This window comes from Psammomys obesus, unplaced genomic scaffold (assembly GCF_907164565.1).
Source record: "Psammomys obesus unplaced genomic scaffold, mPsaObe1.curated_primary_1811, whole genome shotgun sequence".
NCBI classification, from domain to species: Eukaryota; Metazoa; Chordata; class Mammalia; order Rodentia; family Muridae; genus Psammomys; species Psammomys obesus.
Genome location: NW_026596131.1, coordinates 5,231,816 through 5,254,672, shown reverse-complemented (window position 1 = coordinate 5,254,672; position 22,857 = coordinate 5,231,816). Strand labels below are relative to the sequence as shown.

At 45.1% G+C, this 22,857-nt stretch overlaps 1 protein-coding gene and 1 long non-coding RNA gene across 3 annotated transcripts in view; one reads left to right on the top strand and one right to left on the bottom strand.

The window, feature by feature from the left end:
- The window catches only part of Gna13 (G protein subunit alpha 13), a 40,539-nt gene extending 30,279 nt beyond the window's left edge, over nucleotides 1–10,260 (bottom strand). Inside the window, exons 1-2 of the mRNA XM_055592433.1 lie at nucleotides 9,850–10,260; nucleotides 7,331–7,557 (exon numbers count right to left, since the gene is read on the bottom strand). Of these exons, the coding sequence (XP_055448408.1) occupies nucleotides 7,331–7,557; nucleotides 9,850–10,132 (510 nt within the window). The 5' untranslated portion in view covers nucleotides 10,133–10,260. The remainder of the gene's footprint in view (nucleotides 1–7,330; nucleotides 7,558–9,849) is intronic.
- Nucleotides 9,938–17,710, top strand: LOC129665637 (uncharacterized). Of its 2 annotated transcripts, none has more exons than XR_008718406.1 (3): nucleotides 9,938–10,000; nucleotides 14,521–14,630; nucleotides 15,786–17,710. It is a non-coding gene; the product is annotated as an uncharacterized LOC129665637 (long non-coding RNA). The 2 variants fall into 2 exon arrangements; XR_008718405.1 differs by lacking the exon at nucleotides 9,938–10,000 and adding an exon at nucleotides 10,861–10,989.
- Nucleotides 17,711–22,857: the final 5,147 nt, after the last annotated feature.

Below are 22,857 nucleotides of genomic sequence, written 5' to 3'. Positions count from 1 at the left end.
ACCATCTAAAACTCCTATCTCAAGGAATGACACCCTATTTTGGCCTCTATGTGCAATGCATGTAGGTGGGCATAAACATAAATGCAGATAAGACACTCATACACATATTTTTTAAAAGGTTACTCAATGACTAGAAAACAGTACCCCAGGATTAAAAAATAAAAGTCCCCAGCTCCACATATTCATTTCAGCTTTTTCTTCTTAAAAAAGAAATGCCTTAACTAAATATAATTACAAACTAAATATAACTACTCACGTTCAAAGAACCCAAAGACCTTTGGGTATGTAAAGGCAGGAGAGAAATTTTATTTATTAATACTGTTTTTAGGTGCTACAATCAATAGCTGTTTTCTTTTTCTTTAGGGAGAACAAATGTGAAATCTGTTTTTCTTTATCAAGAGAAAGTAGAAATTCTCAATTAAACTAATGTTTTAATTTAAGTTATTCTAGTACAAAATGCTGTTTATGCCACAAAAAGCAACATAAAAGCATTTTTAACACTAAGCATTGAAAAAATAAGAATGTATAAGGAATTTTTTTAACCTTGGAAACGAAGGCTAATTATTTTCTGTAACCTGGGAACTCAAGGGATCTCTGCCAAGTCACAGGCAGGGAAAGGGCAGAGCAGGAAAGGGTAGGCTTGTGTGCCTGTAAAGGGCCATAAGGAGGGCACCTAGAGGAAAGAGGAAGGGGAAGAGAGAGAAGGCATTCAATGGGATGGCAAGTAGGGCGCCTGCACCTGTACCAACAACCCCAGCACACTTCCAGCAGGGCACAGGGATTTGAGTCCTTCTCTACACAGCTAGAGCTTCTCAGAAACAGTCTCCAGCCTACATAACTCTGACTAGAAATTTCACAGTGAGTCAGTTCCACCAAATATCTATACAATGCTTCATTATTCAGTCATTTTATTTTTAATGCCAGATGAGCATCTGAAATCTAAGATCTCTACTACACAAACTGACATGATGCCACAAGTGGAAAATTCCATGCCTGGCCTGTGACAGGTCTCAGTCAAAACACAGGCATACTTAAAAAGCTGTACACTTCTCTTGAGGCCATGCTCACAAAGTGTATGTGAAGCACAAGGGAAGTTCCCGTGTAGGCCTGGGTTCATCCCTCACTATATGTATGTAAGTACTTGAAAAGATGGACAATCTGAAACCCAAAAACATGTCTGATTCCAGGAATTTCAGACAAGGGATATTCAGCCTTAATCACATTTGATTCTTTAGGATTAAAGATTTTATTTTTAAAACCATTCACAAATATGCATCCAACAGCAGTTCACCACTGCCTGTAACTTGAAATCGGCAGATCCAACGCCCTCGCTCCGATGCCTGTGGCCGCCTATGTGCACGTGGTGTACACATTTTGTACATAACTCACACAGGCACACACAGAAATATTCTCCTCTGAAAAGCAAGCAAGGTGCTATTCAAACACAAGAGCCAATGGACCAACGCGCACCTCAGCTCTTTTGGATGTGTGGTCCTCTTAGAGAGAACATGGTCTATCAAGAAATATCACATATTCTGCTTTACTCAGAATCCAGGACTGCTTTATTAGCAATCAATTTCAGAAGAGTAAAAGCGATCCAAGCTTACAGTGCTTCTTCTGATAGCTACCTGGGCACACATGTCATGTAAGGAATATAAACATCTAATAATAACATTGCCAATGATACCAGGCACCATGCTAACGTCTTACATGGATCCATGTAATCCTCACAACAGGTAACAGATCCCATAGTCATATGTATTTTATAGTCACTGAAACTAATTTGGAGAGACTGAGGGCCTTGCCCTAGCTCACACAGAGACTGGCAGCCAGGGAAGACTGGCTAACTAGCTTCCTTGCTCTACTTCTAGCCCGCCAGCCAGAAACCACCTCAAAGGATCACATTAACTACCATAAAAGTCAAAGTTAACTACTTTCAACTAGTGTGAGGAAGAAAAGCATAGCCAAGTACACAAGCAAAATAAATCAACAGAAATTCTACCCAAGAGATCAATGTCCATTATAGACACAGTAAGGATGAGAAAGTTCGCCCACTGCACTGATTTAAAATTGTGAATTGGTCATGGTGTGATAAGCTTGTACTCCCTGCACTCAGGGGTCTGACCAAGAGGATCACAAGTTCAAGACCAGCCTGGGGGTGTCCCAACAAAAAACATGTGGATGCATTTTTCCAAAAGAACAATTAAATATGAAAGAATAACTACCTCACCAAACTCTCTCCAAAGCAAAAGCAAATATGGAAGACAGATAGAAAATAGGCACTAATGTGCAGCGAGTGACATTTCCAGAAAAGATAGCACCTCGAGTGACAATTCCTATCACAGTGAGCTTCATAGAAGGGAACCGTCAAGCTGAGCCTGCCCCAGATAAACCATGCACACAATGAACACTGAGTCGGCAAGCTCACTATCAATGTCATCTAAGAATACGTCTATCCTAGCTGTGAGTTAGTCAGCAGAGTTAAAAGGGAATAAATAGGAACATTATGAACATTCAGAATGTAAGAAATAACGTGAATATAACTGCAATGCCAAACATTAACAAAATCTTCCACATGCTCAAAAACAATGTGCTAGACATCAACACAGGCATGCTGGGTATTCAGGAAGAGGGAGTCCGAAAAGAGGGAGTCTTCACATGAATGAGAGGAAAAGACAACTGTTCCAGGACATACTGCTTTAGTGCTTGCACAATGGTTCAATGAAAGGACAAGGAGCAACGGACCAGGGGTCCACAGACAGGATTCCCACTTCATAGTCTACTGTCATCTATGAATTCTATGAAACGAACCAAAGCATCATGGAACCTGCGCCGGGCCTCACGTTTTCTGTGAGTGAGAACAGCAAGGGTCTTGTCACTGTCTGTCGTTGGGGAACTAGGGGATGATGTATGCAGCAGTGACTTGAAAAACAAGCGGCTGTCCCAGACATGAAGGTGCTACACAGGAATTATAGGTATCAGCATTATCAATCAACTCTCGAGAAAAATAACAGACACCCCCAGCTTGTTTAAACTTTGGCCTATTTGTAAAAGGAGAATGGGAACAGTCCATCCAGAAGTGCTTGGGCTGCTGTTTTCTTTAAAGTGAGCTCATAAACTTTTGTAGAGTAGGTCGGCACACAAAGTAGAATTCTGAAACTAAAGCCCAGTTCTCATCATGAGTGCATCCTCACTCCATCACTTATTTAATAAGCCTATTTTACCAGTAATTTTGTTTGCCTCAAAGGTGATGCAAAAGGCACTACCCTTTAAATGCATCAAGTGCCCAGACACCCCTAGGATTACTGGCTATATCTCCCTGGCTCTGTCCTGGGTCTCTAATACAACCCTTAAACTATGCAGCCCAGGACTGGTTTCTAATCCAAGATCCTCTTGCCTCAGCCTTGTGAGCACTGTAATTAAAACAGAAGAATACTTCCATGCCTGGCCTCACTTTTTAAAGCAAATCCAAATTTGTGTTAAAGAATCAACAAGACTCAGAAGGTATTCTATTTCTAACATGTGCTATGGTACAGATAAAAATATTTTACCAAGACACAAGTTCCTAGTTTTACTCAGTTGAGACTCAGCTCCTTTTAAAAGACCACTCATGAAGCAAAATGGTTACTTTGCTACAAAGAGTGCAGGAAAACCTGCCTTCACCATAACTGTATCAGCTTAGAGAAGTGAAGCTATCATCCAGCACAAACCGTACTTTCTGAGCAAGAAAACTCAAGTCCCACTGAAGGGACAATGAATGATTAACAAGGAGAATAGTTTTGGTTTCAAGAGCTGCACAAGCAGACTGGCCATTGCAGGAAGCTGAACTAATGCTGACAAAGCTAAACTGTTACAGAAACTAGGAAGCTGCCCCTGCTAGGAAGCTGTCACACACCCTGTCCTGTTCTCTGTGGCCAGTGTTGCTTATACTGCTCAACTGTAACTGTAAATTGAAGTAAGAGACTAGTCGATGCTGACTCCCAGGCAGTTGTTAGTCTGACTGTGTTGCCAGTTGTATCACATCCAGTCAGTCCTCCACCCAGTCAACCTCACCTAGGCCACCATCCACATTACCAAAAGCCCTAGCCACTGTCATCTGAGAAATTTTTAAAAGACATGATGCCATACAAGCACAGTGGGAGGCTACCATGAGCTGACAGCCAATATAAGTACCTAAAGGAGACCACTTCTTCCGACATATCGCTCTGGACACTAGCTTACAACCAGAAAGGCACCTGACATTTGGGCAGCAATGTGATGCTGAGATTGTTTTCTTTTCCACGTAAGCCATTTAGTTTACCCACAATGGAAACTAACCAGAAATGGAAAATGCTGAGAAAAATCGTATTAGCACCGGAAATTACAACTAACAAATGAGTGTTCTGCTGCAGTGTTGCTTCCCTTATCCCTTGTCTGGACACCGAAAGGCACTTATTTATGTTAAGCAAAATGTAAGATGACAAAAGATCTCTAAAAATGTCAGTAATTTTTCTCATTTCAATTTACAGTGGGAAGTCTAATATAGTCAACCACTGGCTGAAATACAAAACTTTTAAAAACACTTATTTGTTTGTTTATTTAAGCATTGATGAGGGGAGCTTATACTGTAGGCATTATGCAAATAAGCAGCCAAAACACACATTTTAAAAAATTCTTAAAAAATTTAATTAAAAAAAAAGTTTAAAATCTGATTACTACTGCTACTCTAAATGAAGAAAGATCTAATGAATACACATAGCCCAGAAAAACCATGGCAGAAGAACTTTATAAAGAGGCCAGAGAAAAGGAAAACAGGACACATGGGAATTAAGAGGTTATACAGTTATGTCCAGCTTCCTATCAAGTCTCCAGTTGAAATCATGGGTAAGCTAACTGCAGCTGCTATCTACAACGAGAGCTACATTCTACAGGCAGGGGAAACCATCAGAGCTCTCTTGAGTTATCTCATGAAGATCACTTGGAGTTTAAGATGAACAAGAACAGCATAAAAAGAAAGGGAATGAGTTTATCAAACCTTCTAGAGGAGAAAAGACAGCACCTGGTCATCTGACAGTGACTTCAAGGAAGAGTTTAAACAGGCAACGTGCTTTCCTAGTGCCAAACACCACGCCCCATTAAAAAACATACAATAATCAAGTACCCTCCATGGGCCAGAAACTATGGACAGTGCTGAAAGGACACTCACAGTAGTAAAATCTTGCTCAGTTTTAAAAGTAGATGTCACTTTATTCTCTTTTCTTGTGCCTCTACTTCTCACGGCGGGGGCTGGGAGGTGCTATTTCTGGAATCCACAGGTCTTCATCAGTGGTTTTGCTTATTCTTAGTTAAATGAAACATATACATGCACCTTTCTCAATAATGACACAGACCTTGATCTTAGACTAAGATGTGAAAGAACAGACTAAAAGCTGTCAGTGGCATCCCAACTTCAGTTAGATAGGCTTAGAATAGATAGAGAAGTTTCTTTCCCACAGCGAAGTTTCGGACACACTGTTGTTCATTTATTCACTGGGGTGTACTGATTGTTTACTGTATAGTGCTGTTTTTTCCCTGGCCTTGGGAAGATAAACATCTGAGAAAACAGTGGAAAGTGTGTCTATTGAGAAAACAAACTAACAAGGATAATAAGCTACCCTTAAACCCCTTAAAGGAGGGTGGTAGAAGAGAGCAATGAGAAGAGATATGTGGACAGCAAGCAAATCTACAGAAAATACAATGACAATAGGGACCAAAGGTCAACGCTAAGCAGAATCTGGTGACTCAATGAATGTCATTTATCAAGTTAGACTCATAGTTTTCTATATATACTGCTGCCAGACGCTCAGTGAGAGTATGACACAATGCATACAACTGTACTGGCCAGCATGTAATACATGACACACTAAGGAACATAAGATATGGGGTTTGCAAAAACATATCATAAATCTTTCTGGTAACTTTTCTAGAAGAGCCTAGACTGTTACTGACTATAGACAGTACCAAGGAAGACTGGTGGCTGTACATCCTTGTGTAGCCACACCCGAGAGGATCGCTTGAATGGCAGTGACATCATCAAACAATTTCCTAAGCAGTTTTACTCTTAACTGTCCCTTTACTTTAATTACATTACAGGAAAGTACTTCAGATCTAAACTGCACACTGGCCACGGTACTCCTGCTGATGGATCCTTTCTGGTCTTCAGCAAACAGAGCCAAATGCAATCAAAGTGCTCACAATTAAATTATAAAACATTTGGTTAAAAATTCTATCTCAATTCTTGCTTTTGCATCTTTGTTTTGTTAGTCAGGGCCTTGCTGTGTCCCTCTGGCTGCCCTAGAACTTGTGATCCTTCTGCTTCCAGTTTTCAAGGGGCTAAGGTTATGGGCAAGAGCCACCAAGACCCACTCATGTTTGCATCTTTAACCCCTGATTAGATCTACCTCCCTACTCTTTCTTCAGGGGTGCATACCAGCCTGTGAAGTATTCTATAATCTCTTACATAAAGAGGAAAAAACATGGAATTATTTCCCATGTGAAACAAGAGCACAAAATTAGTATTTTTTTTTTTTTTTTTAGGAAATATTTTAAAGAGTATTTTACTGTTGAAGAGTTTAGTCTCTTAGCTAGCACAGGGACTTGTGCCTGTACTCCCAGCATTTAGGAGGCAGAGAAAGAAGAGGCACTTAAGTTTAAGGCTAGCCTGGTCTCCAGAGCAAGAAAAATAATTATTCCAATCTCTCTGTTTCAAACATCTGGGTCATTAGATGAGTGCTTCAAAGGCTAACTTGCACATATGGACAACCAGAGTCACTCACTGGACTTTTATTCTCAAAATAAGAAAAAGGTCACCATTTTTGAAGAGTATGGCTACTACAGTTGTAAGAAAGATAATTTTTAAACAGAAGAAAATTAGAATGAGCTGAGGTTACTACAACCTCACTTTCTAACCAGTAAAACAGCTTCACTAATCTATAGAGCTGACCTTATTTTTCAGTTGTGCTTAGTAAAAAGCACACAGCTAACCAAGTGGCTGAGGCTGCATTTTTGAACTGATATAGTATACTGTGGAAGTCTGTCAGAGTGTGCCAAGCCAGACATTGCTATGTGTTATTAAATAAAAGTACCCTTCAGGGCCAGGGTGGCTAAGCAAGTAAAGGCACTTGCCACCAAGTCTGAGGACCTGAGTTTAATGTCTAGAACCCACATGCTTGAGGAGAACCAACTCCCACAGGATGTCCTCTGACATCCGCGTATGTGCTATGTGGTAGGCATGTGCCCACGTGCACACATAGAAATGCAAAACATAAAAATATGTAAATAAAAACACATTTCAGAGACGCAAATGTCTTACCAATTGGAATTCCCGACGCCGGTCATAGGCATTCTGTATGCCACTGTCGTCCCATAAGGCTCTTATAGCAGGAAGATACTGCAAAAAAACTCGAGTCTCCACCATGCCCTGGGCAGCCATGGGGGCGCGGGTATCAAACGACATCAACTTGTCTCCATGGAGCTGGTTTTTGTTATCTCCCCAGGGAATATGAAGCTTCTCTCGGGCATCTACCAGCACCCTCATACCTTTGTTTAAAAAGAAAAAAAGCGTGAGGAAGAATCACTAAGACACCACCCGAAGCTTTCGCCCTTGTGCTATTCAGTATTGGTTCCTTAATTTCTTTAGCTATTACAGAACCCCTGCTTCCAAAATGGAGACCAGAATCAAAACAAAACCTTTATCTTCTCAGAGGTTTAAAAAACAATTGTTCATGGTCTTAAAATTAGAAGCCTTGAAAAGTAAATATTAATAACAAAAGCACTCTTTCGGAAGGATTTTAATGTGCTGCAATTCATAAAATAATTTCTGGTGCAGAAGGCAGTCAAAACCGGAGATGGAAAAAATAAATAATTCTGCCTCACAAGAAGCCAGGCTAAAGACAGCCTGGTATCCGCTAAGATCGGTTCACTACGGCTTCCTACCAACACTGTCTTCTAGGACGCGCTGGAACTCAAAGCTTGCCCAGGCCAAGCTTCAAATCAGTGCAGTCACATACTGGCTTTAGAGTTAACATAAAGAAAACTAACTGCAACATGATACAGACAGGCTTCAACGTACACAGGTTAGTTCAAACTCAACACTCCTACCACTAGACGGTTACCTCTGTTATTAGAAAGTCATTGCTTTGTATATGTGAAAAAAAAAAAAAAAAAACAACTGTTTTGCTTTCAATGCCAACTCAAGAAAATAAGATGGCTAGTTAAACTTAAACGGGATCACACAATAATGCTCAAAGTAATTCTTAGGCCCAATGTATATTGAAAAACAGGTGGTTTACCCTACTCACAGTGAACATTTGAGTCTATTCATTAACATAATTCTTTAAGTTCAACTGTATCAGGATACAAAGGTACCTTCAATTAAGGGCTGGCAAGGTACAGTTTACAGCCTTAGAAGAGACTTTAATTAGTTTTGTACTAAACATTAAGGCAGACTAAATACAATTATCCTTTACAGTTTAACTGCGGAGGTACAAGTAGGAGCCATGGCTGTGAGCTCTTGGCCTAGCCTTCTCCCATCATTGGCCCACAAAGCCTCCCTCTCTAGTTTGTCCCTACTTGAAATCCTGAAGCAGGGAAGGGGAGAGACATGAAGGAGTTTGCTTATGTACTTCCTGAACAACAACAAAAACCCACTTAAAAAAAAAAAAAAAAAAAAAAGGACAGAAAGAAAAGAAAGCCAACTCCTTGAAAAGACCTACAATCTTAAAAGTTTGCTTCCAAGTCCTAGATAAAACAGCGGGACTCCTTAACCACTCAGAGGGCTGTGCCTCAATTCTGCCAATGTCTCTTAATGTAGGAGACACTTGACACTAAAGGAAAAAAAAAAAAGGTGTTTCTTTTAAATGACAAAATAAAAGCCACCTCCACAACTTATTTGAACACTAAGCAATAGACTTCGTGCGTTTTTCACTTACGAACAACATTTTAATTCTAAAATACTGTCAAACCGTATCTGTAAGGCCCATGGACCAACACAACACATATTCACTGCCTGACTTCTCCTGTACGGTCGGTCACTTTATGACTTTTAAGCCAAAGGGTCTTTACACTTAAACATAAATTCATTCAAGCATTTAGAAGTGATGTCGTTTTTCTCCTGTCCCCAGTTATTAGGGAAAAAAAGTGTGCAACATATTGAACCGTGATTACAAACATCCTGTAGCACTGAGGCGATAAAACCACTCGCGCTAATTTTTTTTAATAGGCTTTTCTGATGCCAGTTCAGTAAACGCGAGTTTCATACTCTTGCCCCCAAAAGGTATTGGAGGTTGTCACTCTATGCCCTTGACAAGAGTCTCAGGGTTAAAAAAAAAAAAAAAAGTTTCCTCCTTGCGACCGTTCCAGAACTTGCTTAAGAGGTGGCCTAGGAAGCCCAGGGCTGGCAGGGTAACAGATCCGGTTACTAGGGTCACCCACCGGGGACAGGCAGACGAGGGAAGGCTTGGGGGTGTAAGACCCGAGGCTGCTGATGGGTGGTCTCGCCACAGTGCGGGGAGGACACAAGGTGCCCCGCTGCCCCGAGTCACCCTGCTCGCAGCACTTCCCTCTGGAAGGGGGCGAGGCCAGCGGCGGGGTGCGGGGTCGACCGTGACCCTCCCCGGGGTGGCACGGGGACAGCCGGGCGTCCCGGATCTGCGGGACCAGGGCACTGCGGCGCACAGGACGGTGCCCGAGGCGCGCCCACCCGCTCGCTCGCCCGCCCGCCCGATCTGGTCCGGTCCGGTCTCCTCAGACTTGGAACCGGCGGGCGAGGGCGGTGCCCGGCCCGGCTCCCCTGCGGTCCCCGGGTCCCCGAGCCCCGCCGGGACCCCGCACCTTTGATCACGTTGCTGTAGATGGTGGGGCGGAACTCCTCGCGCGCGCGCTGGTCGAAGTCCTGGCCGTGGATGATCCGCATCTGCTTCAGGAAGGTGGACTTGCCGCTCTCGCCCGCGCCCAGCAGCAGGATCTTCACCAGCCGCTTCACGTAGGTCTTCTCCCGCGACAGGCATTTGTCGATCTCCTTGGACTTGCGCTGCTGCTCGGCCTCGCCGTTCGTCAGCACGCAGCCCGGGAAGCACACGGACAGCACGGAGCGCGACGGCAGGAAGTCCGCCATCTTGCCGCCGCCTCGGCGGGCCCCTGCGGCTCCTCCACCTCCTCCCCCGGCAGCGGGCGGCTCCGGCTGGGCGGCTGGAGGGCGGGGAGCGCGGCGGCGGCCCGAGCGCGCCCGGGGAGGGAGGGAACCCGAGAACTGACTCGCCAGGGCGGGCCGCGCCGGCCGGGGAGGGTGGGAGGGAAGGAGGGCGGGCCCGGGGAGGGGCGGCGGCCCTCTGGGCGTGCGCGCGCCCGGCGGGCCGCGGACGCGCGCACGCAGGCACGCCGCGCTGGGGCGGGGGAGTCTGGCGCGAGTCACGCGCTCGCCGAACGGGCTGGGGCCCGGAGCGCGCGCGGAGAGCGCGGGGGAGCCCGGAGGCACGTGGGCCGGGCCGGGGCGCGCGCCTGCGGAGCCAGAGTTTCTGTTTCCCTTTAGTGCGACCGGCTCCCAGGAGCGCCGAGGCTGGCAATCCGGTTCCCGACACTGTCTATTAGGTCTGCTTCGCGCTACTGTTCCCACCACCCGTTCCCGTCGTTACTCGCTTGCATTCACCTCCGCGCGCCCTGTTTGAGACCGTATTTACGGCAGTCCTCCGGCTGAGATTACAGGGAAGCGCTTTACTCCAAGCTCGTGCACTTAATTAGCAGCGACTCCCTTGCCATGGTAACCATCCTGGGTCTAGAAGGATGACTAGATAGATGTCAGATGTCATTACTGATCAACACCCCTCTCTAGCAACTCGGGGCACTATTGATTAACCTGCCCTGGTTTGAGGAGAGTTGGAGTTGATGTTCACGTGAGACGTGCTAGGAAGGTCGCTGTGGCTGGCCGACTGATGTGGATTCCCTCCCGAGCTGCATTTGGTAATGCCTGCTGAGGTCAGTGAATGGTGGAGAGGGTGAGGTCATGGTGAAAATCCCCCTAAACCGGACACTGTGATGCACATTCTTCCCAAGGAAGCAGATAAGCAAACAGCCTAGGACTGCAGCAGGCACATTTTAGGTTTCCTGCCAGATTACAGAGGATATGACTGGCAAGAGACTTTTTTTTTCTTTTTTCTTTTTTTCTGTCTTAACAGTAGATCAGGCCAGGACACCTGAAAAGAGTCATGAAGAACACACGTGACAAGTGACATCTGAGTGACTGTAACAAGGACCTCAGAAGCCAACTTCTGCATTCTTTGTCAGTTTCAAAGGGGAAAGGCGGTTGATGCCTGTCTGGTTTTGTCTCAACGGTTTGCTCCTGGGTCCTGGCTGGTGCAACTTGGGAACTTCCTGTGTGTTAGGAAGCTGAGAGTAAGAGGTCAGCACAGTGAGAGGCCCATGCACAAGTTTAAATTTTTAAAACTAGCGCTCTAAGTCAGTCCATCAGTTACTGTCAGTTTGGGCTGGTGACTGAGAAGCCTCAAGACTCAAGAGTGCTGTAAACAATACCCGAAGTGGAGGAATTCTCTCCTGTTATACCCGCTGAGACCATGAGTGGACCTGAGCCCACAGTAGACCGGCTGCGAAGTGGGCTGAGCTCCCATCCAGCATCTGTGGATTGCTAGAGTCAGGCCTGATGTGTGACAAAAGTCTGCCATGGATGGATGATCTCTCCATATAGCCTTGACCACTGTCAGGGATGTCCTGTGCTGGGTCCATGAGAAGGCTAGCTTCTACCCAGAACAGGCAGAGAATACAATCCCCTGAGTTATCTCCAGGTCCTAATCTGAATTCTCTAGCAAAAACAGAAGAGGGAAATACATGCTTTAGATTCATTTTCCTGAGGTGTGCGCAACATAATGGAAAAGCAAGGATGCCTAGGAGGCAGGAAGGGATTCCTGCCTGGCTAGTTCTTGTTGGGACATGTAGTACAGCAGAGAGGCTGTTCAAAGTCCTGAATGGAACCTCATCTTGGAAAAATTTTGGCCTGGGTTGAGCCTGGCTGCTCTAATCCAGGTTTCTGAAAAAGAAACATTTAAAGCCCTGCCTGGGGTTTGGCTCCTGCTTGAAACTGGTGATCAAGTCACTTTGTAAATCATAAGCACAAAAAGTGAGTCAGTTTAGTGGCTCTTCAAAAGCTAAACATAGAATTGCCACATGACCCAGCAATTCCGTTCATAGGTACATACCCCCCAGAGAACAGAGAATGCTGCTCAGGCAAAAACTTGGACACCTATGTTCATGACAGCTCTGATAAAAAACAACAACAACAACAAAATAAATGAAATGAGTAAGACTTAAAACAACCCAAAGGCCCGTTGGTGAGTGAATGGCTAAACAAAATGTGATGCATCCAAACAACAGATAAAAGCAGTCATAAAAACGGTAAAAGTACTGATAGACGGGCTGAGGAGATGGTTCAGTGTGCCTGATGTACAAGCACAAGGGCTGTAGGTCTGATCCCTCAGACCATGAAAAAGCCAGGTGGGCATGGTGGCCTAGAAGACAGGGACAGGATTCCCAGAGCATGCTGGCTAGCTCCATTAGCTAAATCACCAGGCTCTGGGTTCAAGTGAGAGATTCTGCTTCAATGAATAATGTGTGCTCACATGCACACTCATTTGTCCACACCCGTGAGCATACACCACAAGCACATGGCTGCGGTGGTGGGGAGTGATACATGTTATGAGAATCAATTTTGAAAATATTACCCTTGGGTAGGAGGCACATACTGAATGGTTTGGTTTCTGTGAAGTGTCCAGAAAGTTGAGAAGCAGGGAAGAATGAGGAGTGAGCACTTAATGGATTATTTCCTTTGAGGGTGATGAAAGTGTTTGGAAACCAGATAATGGTGATGGTGACAGAGAATGGTGAATGTACCAAGTGCTGGAATGCATATGTGAAAATGGCCAAATGATTTCTTGTAGTTAGGTGAATCTTACCACAGGAGGGAAAGGGGGGGTATTAAGGAAGAGATATGTTACACAAATGATATTTGGTATCATTTGTCATTGAAGTTATGAAAGTGCCACAGTCTGTAACATTAATGAAAGGAAGGGCCATTGTGTAGCATCTAATGAATGGAAATGCTACAGTGTGCAACCTGCCAGGAATGGAAGTGCCATTGTGTTTAAACTAATGCAGTTTAAGTGGTTTGCAACAGAAGCAAAAGTCTACTGTAGCAGCTGCCTCTGCTTATACCGTCGTTGTAATGGTGATTATTTTCAGTTACGATGTTTTTCCTAGGCAAAAATTAAAGAGCCTAACTTCTAAGGGAGGGCGGGGTCTACCTGTTAGAGTGGAACCTGCTGGATGCTGTTTCTAACAAATCCAAATATTACTTCCTTGGAAAGGTGGATATTGTGGCCAGCCAGCTAATCCATATGCAAGAGTGGTTTGGGCCTGCCCTGCCCCCAAAGCTGGATTACAATGATAGGAATACTTGAACATTTGCATTAAAACGTTGCTCTTTCTGGAAGGTCAAAGTTTAGCAAGATGAAGGAAGGAGCCCTTCCAGTCTGCTGTCACCCTCAAACTCAACTCCCAGCCCTTTGGGAGCCGGAAGACTTATGTTTTGTAGTCATGGTTTATTTTTAATTTTTAAAAAACGGTATTGCTTAGCTTATTTACTAGTCTTTGTGCCAAATAACTTTGGCCTCCTTACAAAAATCAGGATTATCCACAAAGGACAAAAATGTGTCACCCTCAGACATATTCAAAAGAATGTGCCAGAGGCTACAGCAACAGTTCCAAAGAGGAGTTAGGAAAAAAAAAAGTTTCTTTTCAATGATGATGGCAAATATAATTTAAATAAATGCTTTGCTTGCCAAGGTGACTACTTAGAGTCAGGATGGGGCAACACCCATTTAGATGTGTTTATTTAAAAATCAGTCACATCACTTGGTAGTTAAGCCTTGGGTTAATTTTCTAATGGGGACAGTAACACATCCAGCATTGGCCTTGCACAACTCTGCCGTCTCACCATCAGTGTAAGATAGCTGGATTATAATCCTTTCTTACAGATAAAGCAGGCATGAATTTTTCTCTTGTATTCTTGTATCCCTTTCCCTTCCAGGAAAGGAAGGGAATAGGGAATTCCTGAGTGCACCCCACACACACACACACACATTAACACAAGCCTTGCAGTGTGTAATGTTTAAAATGCCTGCAAGCACTCTGACCTACTTTATCGCATTCACTACTCACAATAGCCTGACTAGGAACACTCAGGCCCAGCCTCCTGTTCTTTGGCTACTGCAAGAGGCTGCCAGGAGGAAAGGCTTAAATGACTCCTTCGAAGTTTCACTAACTGCGGCCATTTGTAGAGCCTGCCAGAACTGGAAGCACCCTATTTTGATTGGTGGGGAGAAGAAGGGCATGAGACAGGGTCTATGGCAGCACTAGCCGATCGTGAGCTTTTGTTGTTGTTGTTTGTCTCACTTAATTGGTTAAAGCATTTGAACTTGATTTTATGTATACGAATAGCTTGCCTGCGTGTATATATGTACTGCACATGCATGCCTGGTACCTGAGGAGGTCAGAAGAGGTCATTGGATACTCTGGAACAGAAGTTATAAGTTCTACAAGAGCAACAGGTGATCTTACTACTGAACCACCTCTCCAGCCTCCTCCCTACCTCCTTAACACACACACACACACACACACACACACACACACACACACACACACACTGTTTTGGGTTTTTTGGGTTGTTTATTTGTTTTGGTTTTGTTTTGGTTTTGTTTTGGTTATGGAGACAGGGTCTCAAGACCAGCTTGGTCTTGCGCTCTGTGTGTAGCCTGGGATGATTTTGAATTTCATTTATTATGTGTGTGTGTGTTGCATGCACACACATGTACAGGTGTACACAACTGTGCTTACGCATGTGAAAGCCAGAGGAGGGCTTTGGGTATTTTGTTTCATGGCCCTCTACCTTATTCCCTTGAGCGCTTGAGGCAGGGTCTGTCGGTGAGCCTGGAGCTGGGCTAGCAGCCAGTGAAAACCAAGAATCCTCCTGTCTTACCCCTCACAGCAAAGGGGTTACAGGCTACCAGACCACCACTGACTTCTTGGGTGCTGGGGATTCACGCTCAGCTTGTACATCGAGTGCTTTTGCTTTTGGACACTGAGCTATCTCCCCAGCCTCTGGCCTTGAACCCTTTATCCCCAAACTGGGGGTTACTGCATAAAGGTCCTACTTGGACTCTTATCACAGTGCCCTTTCTGGAACATCCAAACAACCCTATTGCTCAGAATTCCTAGTGTGTGAAACACAAGCCTGAGACGTTAACTGTATTTAGCTTGAAGACACTGTAGTGTTCTGTAGTCCTGTTTGTGGGTTGGTCTGTCTGTTTTTCCAGCCCCTTCCAGGCTGGCTGCCATCTTGAAGTCCTCCAGCTGTTAGACTGATTCTAGTAAAATGTTCCCTTCTTTGAGCTCAGGCTCTGGTTTGTAAAATGTTCCAGGTGGCTGACAGAGGAATAAAAAAAAAAAAAAAAAAAAGGACAGACTTATGGCAATATTTACCTGGGATGTAAACCCCATATGTTATTCACTTAGCAAGAGTCAGGTCTCAAAAGGCAATGTTTCTGTTTCTGTAATGCAATTTGCTGTGGCCCTTCCCAGAATAAGCTTCTCATGTGGAAAGATTTAGATGAAACTAGACATGTGGAATTGAACGGTGGGTGGTTTTGTTTGTTGTTGTTAATAACGGAAAACATGACTTTAATTCTTGGTTGTATTTTTCTCAGCCTCTAAAAAGCATCCATGAGCTGCGGATGACCAGCTGAAACCTCAGCTCATTCTCGGTCAGAGGTTCAAAGACACAGCGAGCATAGACACACCTTGCTCTGAAGCATCAGGCCCATTCACAGGCTATTGGTTTCCACAGCACTGCACACAGGCCTGCCCGTACATCGGAGACTCTGGAATGCCCAAAACATGTCACTCACTCTATCTCGTTTGTTTATTTCTGCTACTGTGAGTGCGTGCGTGCATGCGTGTGTGTGTGTGTGTGTGTGTGTGTGTGTGTGTGTAGGTGCTTGCTCCCTTGGTGTGCATGCAGAGGGCAGAGCAGGATGTTGAGACAGGGTCTCTCACTGAAACAGAAGTTCCCCATTTCAGCTAGACTGGCTGGCCAGTAAGATCTGGATATTCACCTCCTTTTGTACCCTGGTAGGCACCTCAGCAATGCCCAGATTTTTATTTTTTATTTTTTAATATGGGAGCTGTGGATTTAAACTTCCTTATTCACTGAGCCACCTCTCCAACTGTCCCCATTCCCTACCCCCTTAATATAGGATAGGGTCTTATTATGGAGCCCAGGCCAGACTCATACTTAAAATCCTCCCACCTCAGCCACCAGAGTACTGGGATTATAGGTGTATGCCACCATGCCTGCCTCTCTTGTCCCTTTGAAAGATGAGAGGTGCTGGTTTTCTTTCCAGAAACAAGAACTGTTTAGACACAGTTCTGCTTCCCCAGGGAAATTCAAATCTGCTCCCAATCTGGTGAGAGCAGAGTTCCCATGGAACATTGGGTTAGCAGGCTTGGACCTGCCACTTCCGGCAAGCACTCTCCTCTGGCTGGCTCGCAGGCTGAGTTTTCAGGTATTGTCACATGTCACAGCCTGCTTAGCTGGCCTTTGCCTCACTGAAAAATGCCGGGATGGAATACGTCAGCTGGTTGTATTTGTCCCTCAGCCACAAAGGCTCATCCAGGGGTGCTCAGAAATGGTCCACGTGGCTTTTGTCAGTCTGTGACAAGACTCCTGTAGCAAATAATGTCATCGGCTCATCCCTCAGACTCCCAGGTCATCTGCTAAGGAAGACAGTGAAGGAGGAAGGATTTGGGGCAAGGCAGCAGCTGCTGAGTCAGAATGATGGTATTAGGAGACTTACAAGAGAGGCTCACAGGCCAGGTTTCTTCTGCTTCAGAGTTAGCCTTCTGCTGCCCTTCCAGGATCTAACGGTAGAGGAGAGCAGGCAGCAGAAGGCAGGGGAAGCAGCTAAAGATGTGACCAGGAATCCTGTGCTTGTGACTGCTTGAGCTGAAATGGGAAAAGCTCCTTTAGAGAGATTGCTCAGCCACTGTTCCTTCTAAACCAGTGTGACTCCTGGTAGATCACTGGCTGTTTGTCCCTCATTCGGAGAAGGAATGGCCTACAGTGGGGGACTTGGTAAGAACTCAGTTGATGGATCCCCTCCTTGCCTGTCTCATCTGTAAAACAGGGAGTCATTACATATAAAGAGTGGTGAAGATTAAATAATAGACATACGTGCTCAGTGACTGTAAATGGGAGGCGTGATTTTAGACTACTAAAGAAAAAAATAAGTTAATGGTTTCAAAAGCCCTAGGAGACTTAATAGTATTGTTCTTGTCAGAACCTTCTTCTTGGGGGTCAGAGAGACAGCTTAGTGGGCAAAGGCACCTACCATCAAACCTGATAACCCAAGTCTGATTTCTAGAACCCACACAGTGGAAGGAGAGAATTAATTCCCACCTGCGGACCAGCTGAAACCACCTTTGCATGCTCTGGGTCACCTTATAAGAGAACTCACACCACCTCCTCTCTCTCTCTCTCTCTCTCTCTCTCTCTCTCTGTCTCTCTCTCTCCCCCTCTCTCCCACCCTACCCAGAGACAGTCTCTGCGACCCTTCCCCCTTCTGTTAATAAAACTTCCCACGTGGAATCAGTCTCGTGGCGTGATTTGTGGACCCGCCGTGTCACTCTGCTGCCCAATCCTAACAAGGGGTAATGAGGACACATGTTTTTTTCATCCCACATCCACATGTTCAACAGCTGCCATTAGAGATCCCTCAGCCTGAGCTAATGGCACTGAGGCCCCCTCTGGCAGACTCATTCCCAGGGAAGAGGACCTGGCCCTGCTGCAATAAGCCACTTTGGGGTCTTGGTTCCAGCAGGTTGGTGTGGAAGGAAGCATAGGTCCCAATGGACCTTTACCCTTGGTCTGTTTGTAGGGGCAGCATCAGGAGATGGCTAGAGTGGACCATCTGAGTCACAGACAACTGGAGGCCTCTCTTGCCTGTAGTGAAAGGTGCTGCTGGGTGGGAGGGTGCTCCTTTCCCAGAGACCAGACTAGACCTCAACAGCTTCCAAGTTCCCAGGCTCTCGGAGTGGATCTCAGCCCAGTCACTCCATCTCAATCATTCACTTGTTGCTCCTTGGCTGGGAACTGTTCGTGCCCTTCCCATGGGAGCCTATGAAGCCCCTGGTTATCCCCACCCTTCCCAAGGCCACCCTGGGCAGGGAGCCAAAAAAACAATTTATGGAAAAAGCAGAGGCATGATATAAATTATATTTTAACTAACCCCCCAGTTATCTGATCACCCTGGGTTTCTGCTTCAGGAACAAACCCCAAGAGTTGAACACACTTCAACAAGAGGTAGCTTCACTTCTTGCCAGGGGTGCAGCCAGAGGCAGGATGTGGCACCCAAAAGACTCTCCCTCCTCTGCTGAGCCTCTTGTGTAGTGAAACGGGTGGAGAGGACCGAGCATGGTTCTGGCTCAGCGGCAGAGTGCTTGTCTACCATGCAGCAGACCCAGCATTTGATCCCCGGCAAAGGGGCAGGTCAAGAGGTGAGGATGAAAAGAGCAAAGTACTTAGAGTTGAAAAGAAAAAAATAACAAATAAAAATAACAAATGGTTTTCTTTCTAAGAAATGAGTGGATTGCTGGAACTCCTGACTCATTTGTTTTAACAGTTGAGGAATTGGGATTAGGGATGCCATTTAACCCCTCCTGGTACAGAGAGATATCATGGTTAATTTGCCAGGAGAAGCACAGCAAGGTCCAAAGGGAAGGCTAAAAACCAAGGGCCTTCAGCTTGGATCTTGTGCCCAGAAAGATTTGCTCCCCTGTGCCCTATTGAGAATGGTGAAATCCAATAAGTGGAGAACTTTGTTAATAACCAGGAACTATGTGGTGTGTCTGGATACCTTTCCTGCCAGAGCCAAGTGTAGTCTTCTCAGATAGTAATAACATGTCCTTGGGGAGAGGTTTCTATTGACAAATTGCTTTCTTGGTTAATCTTTTACCCTTTTCAGCAGTTTCAGCCGTGTGTGTGTGTGTGTGTGTGTGTGTGTGTGTGTGTGTGTGTGTTGCTTTAATATATATGTGATATATGGTATTGTAACATTTAATACAAATTGTTGGGTTTTAAAAAATATTTACTTGTTTTTACTTATGTATGTGTGTGTGCGCATGTATGTGCGCATGTGTGCATGATTTTATGTGTCCATATGCATCAGGTACCTATAGAGGCCAGAGAATATCAGATCCTATGGAGTTTGAGTTACAAGTTGCCTTAGAGTTTTTATTGCTCCGATAAAACACCATAACCAAAAAAAAAAAAAAAAACAAGTTGAAGAGGAAAAGGTTTATTTGGCTTACACTTCCATGTCACTGTTCATTATTGAAGGAAGTCAGGACAGGAACTCAAGCAGGGCAGAATCCTGGAGGCAGGAGCTGATGCAGAGGCCACACAGGGGTGCTGTTACTGGCTTGCTCCTCCTGGCTTGCTCAGCCTGCTTTCTTATGGACCCCAGGACCACCAGCCCAGAGATGACACCACTCATAATGGGTTGGGCCCTATCCCATAAATTACTTATTAAAAAAATATCCTACAGCCAGATCTTAAAGGGACATTTTCTCAATTGAGGGTCCCTCCTTTCAGATAACTCTAGCTTGTATCATGTTGACATAAAACTATCCAGCCAATAAGTGGTTTTGAGCCTCCTGATGTGGTTGCTGGGCCCTCTTGTAAGAACAGAAAGCTATCCCAGGCATCAGGCTATCGCTCCAGCCCTTGATTTTATTTTATTTTATTTTTTGAGACAGCGTAATGCCACCAGTTGGCTAGGAATCCTCTTGCCATAGTCCCCCTCCCCCCAGCCACTTGGGATTCTAGGAATGCACCATCATGTCTGTCCTTGCTATTTCACTAATATGGCCATTAGCACTGGGAAACCACCACAGTTTTTCCTGCTCTGGTTTCCATCACACCCCAGAATGAACAAGGAACCTGTGCTACTCTTGTTTCTCTCCATCATAGCACGAATCACACTATATTATACCTGTGTCCTCCCTTGCCTACCATACCAGAAGGTGCCCTCCTGGAGGCAGGGCACAGCCAGCATTCCTGTGTTCTCAGGATCTGCTGTGGCATGTGATAAAGTCTTAACGGGTGAACACACATTCAATCAGATTACACCTTTGGCTACAGGATACCCTTTGCTTGCACTTCTGAGGGGATTTAGAGAATACCGTGTGAACCAAAAGATGCTCAAGTATGCAACAAAGACGTTTGCCGTTTGTTCAACCATGTTTGTAGCAGCTTTATTTGTAATAGCCAGAAGCTGGAAACAACCCAGATGTCCCTCAGTTGAGGAATGGATACAATTGGAATACTACTCAGCAATTAAAAACAAGGAAATCATGAAATTTGCAGACAAATGATGGGAACTAGAAAAGATCATCCTGAGTGAGGTATCCCAGAAGCAGAAAGACACACATGGTATATACTCACTTATAAGTGGATATTAGACATATAATTTAGGATAATCATACTAAAATCTGTACACCTAAAGAAGCTAGTCAGGAAGGAGGATCCTGGGTAAGATGCTCAATCCTTACTCAGAAAGGCAAATGGGATGGACATCAAAAAAGGGAGAAAACAGGGAACAGGACAGGAGCCTACCACAGAGAGCCTCAAAAGACTCTACCCAGCAAGGTATCAAAACATATGCTGAGACTCATAGCCAAACTTTGGGCAGAGTGCAAGGAATCTGATGAAAGAAGGGGGAGATAGAAAGACCTGGAGGGGACAGGAGCTCCACAAGGAGAGTGACAGAACCAAAAAATCTGGGCACAGGATCTTTTGTGAGACTGATACTCCAAACGAGGACTGTGCATGGAGATAACCTAGAATCCCTGCATAAATGTAGCCCATGGCAGCTCAGTGTCCAAGTGGGTACCCTAGTAATGGGAACAGGGGCTATCTCTGACACAAACTCAGGCTGGCTCTTTGATCACCTCCACCTAAAGGGGAGCAGCCTTACCAGTCCACAGAGGAAGGCAATGAAGCCAGTCCTGATGAGACCTGATAGACTAGGGTTAGATGGAAGGGGAGGAGGACCTCCCCTCTCAGTGGACTTGGAGAGGGGCATGGGAGAAGAAGAGGGAAGGAGGATGGGATTGGGAGGAGATGGAGAGGGGATTACAGCTGGGATACAAAGTGAATAAACTGTAATTAATAAAAAATAAAATAAAAATTAAAAAAATATATACACACACCAAAAAAGAAAAAAGAAAAAGAAAGAAAGAAAATGAGGACATGACTGCTCCAAGGTTGGGAAGGATTTCATTATAGAAATAAAGGCGAGAACAGCCAGAGACACCTGGAAATGGTGGATCGTGAAAGGAAGAGAAGAGAGAGGGGACCAGGAGCCAAGAGCAGAGGACCAAGCAAGTGCATGGCCAAAATAGCAGGTTTCTATAGGAACTAGAGGCTGGAGGAAGGGAAGGGAAACCTGGCCCCTGGGCTGGAGAGGTTTGGGGTAGGGAGGGGTAAGAAGTTCTTGAAAGAGCCACAGGTCACTGAGTGAGCCTTCTCCCGAAAGATTTCTTTGGGACCTAATATCAGGAATATAGAGTCCCAGGAAATGACTGGGGCTGGGGGGAGGGGAAGGATTCTGGCTCAGACTCATTTCTCAAACCCAGGGTCCAGATGTTGCTAATACTATGCCAATTTAGGATGACTATGTAATCTACACTGTGGGTTACTCAGGCAGTGAAGGGCAGTAAAGCATTTTTGCCATGGAGTTGGAAGGCTGGGATACAACAGTATCACGCCTTGCTTAGATGGCATAAAACTTAGAGTTAGCAAAGTTGAGTCACAAAAACCAAATTGTCTCCAGCAAATGTGTTTAAATGTTTTCTAGGAACAATACTAGGGAGTGTCTTCACATTAAATAAAATCACATTAAATAAAATCGAAAGTTCGGTTGCTCTCAGCCACATTCCAGGCTGCCCGGTAGCTTCGTGGGGCTGGTGGCCATTTCCCAGGCCGTTGTACAGAAAATGGAACAAGAGGAGACGTGAGTGACTAGATGTTTAAGGAAGGGCATTCTCTGCAAATGGGAGAGCCCAAGAGCCAGCATGTGCAAATCAGAGTGGTTTGCACAAAATCAAGTAGCTGGGGCTGGAGAGGCATAATTCTGTTCCCATGGGAAGAGTTTGGATCCCAAATAATGACCTCAGGAGCTTTCTTCGCTAAGCATGAAATCATAGGGCACCAGCACTTAAGAGATAGATGGTGGAGAACAGGGAGAAGCCAGCGAGGGGCAGAGGTATACATAGGTTGTGTCGAGCTAGTGCCTAGCTATAGGAGAGACTAGAACCCTTTGGGGTCAACAGGACATAGACACCAGCTTAGCATTTAGGGAGGGTGAGGAAAGGGTGGAGATGGTGAGGGAAGGGGTGGGGATGGCTGTAGGGACTTTGCTCGGGAGGTGGCTTGGCTGTAAAGCTTAAACAGTAGTAGTTTTGCCAACTCTCTGGGACAGACAGCTGAACTGAAGCCTTCCTTCAATGGGACCTGGATTTTTTTTTTTTTTTTAATTTAAAACAAAGGTGTAATTTCTAACTCCAGCTCCACCCTCTGAATCAGGAGGGTGACCCTGGACTTTACCCTGAGTCTGAGATTGTGAGAGACACTCCTTAGTCCTTGGGAACTTTGAGTGCTGGGTCCAGCCTGGAACAGAAGTAAGAGCCCTTTGTTCTCAGAAGCTAGGGCTGCGGAAA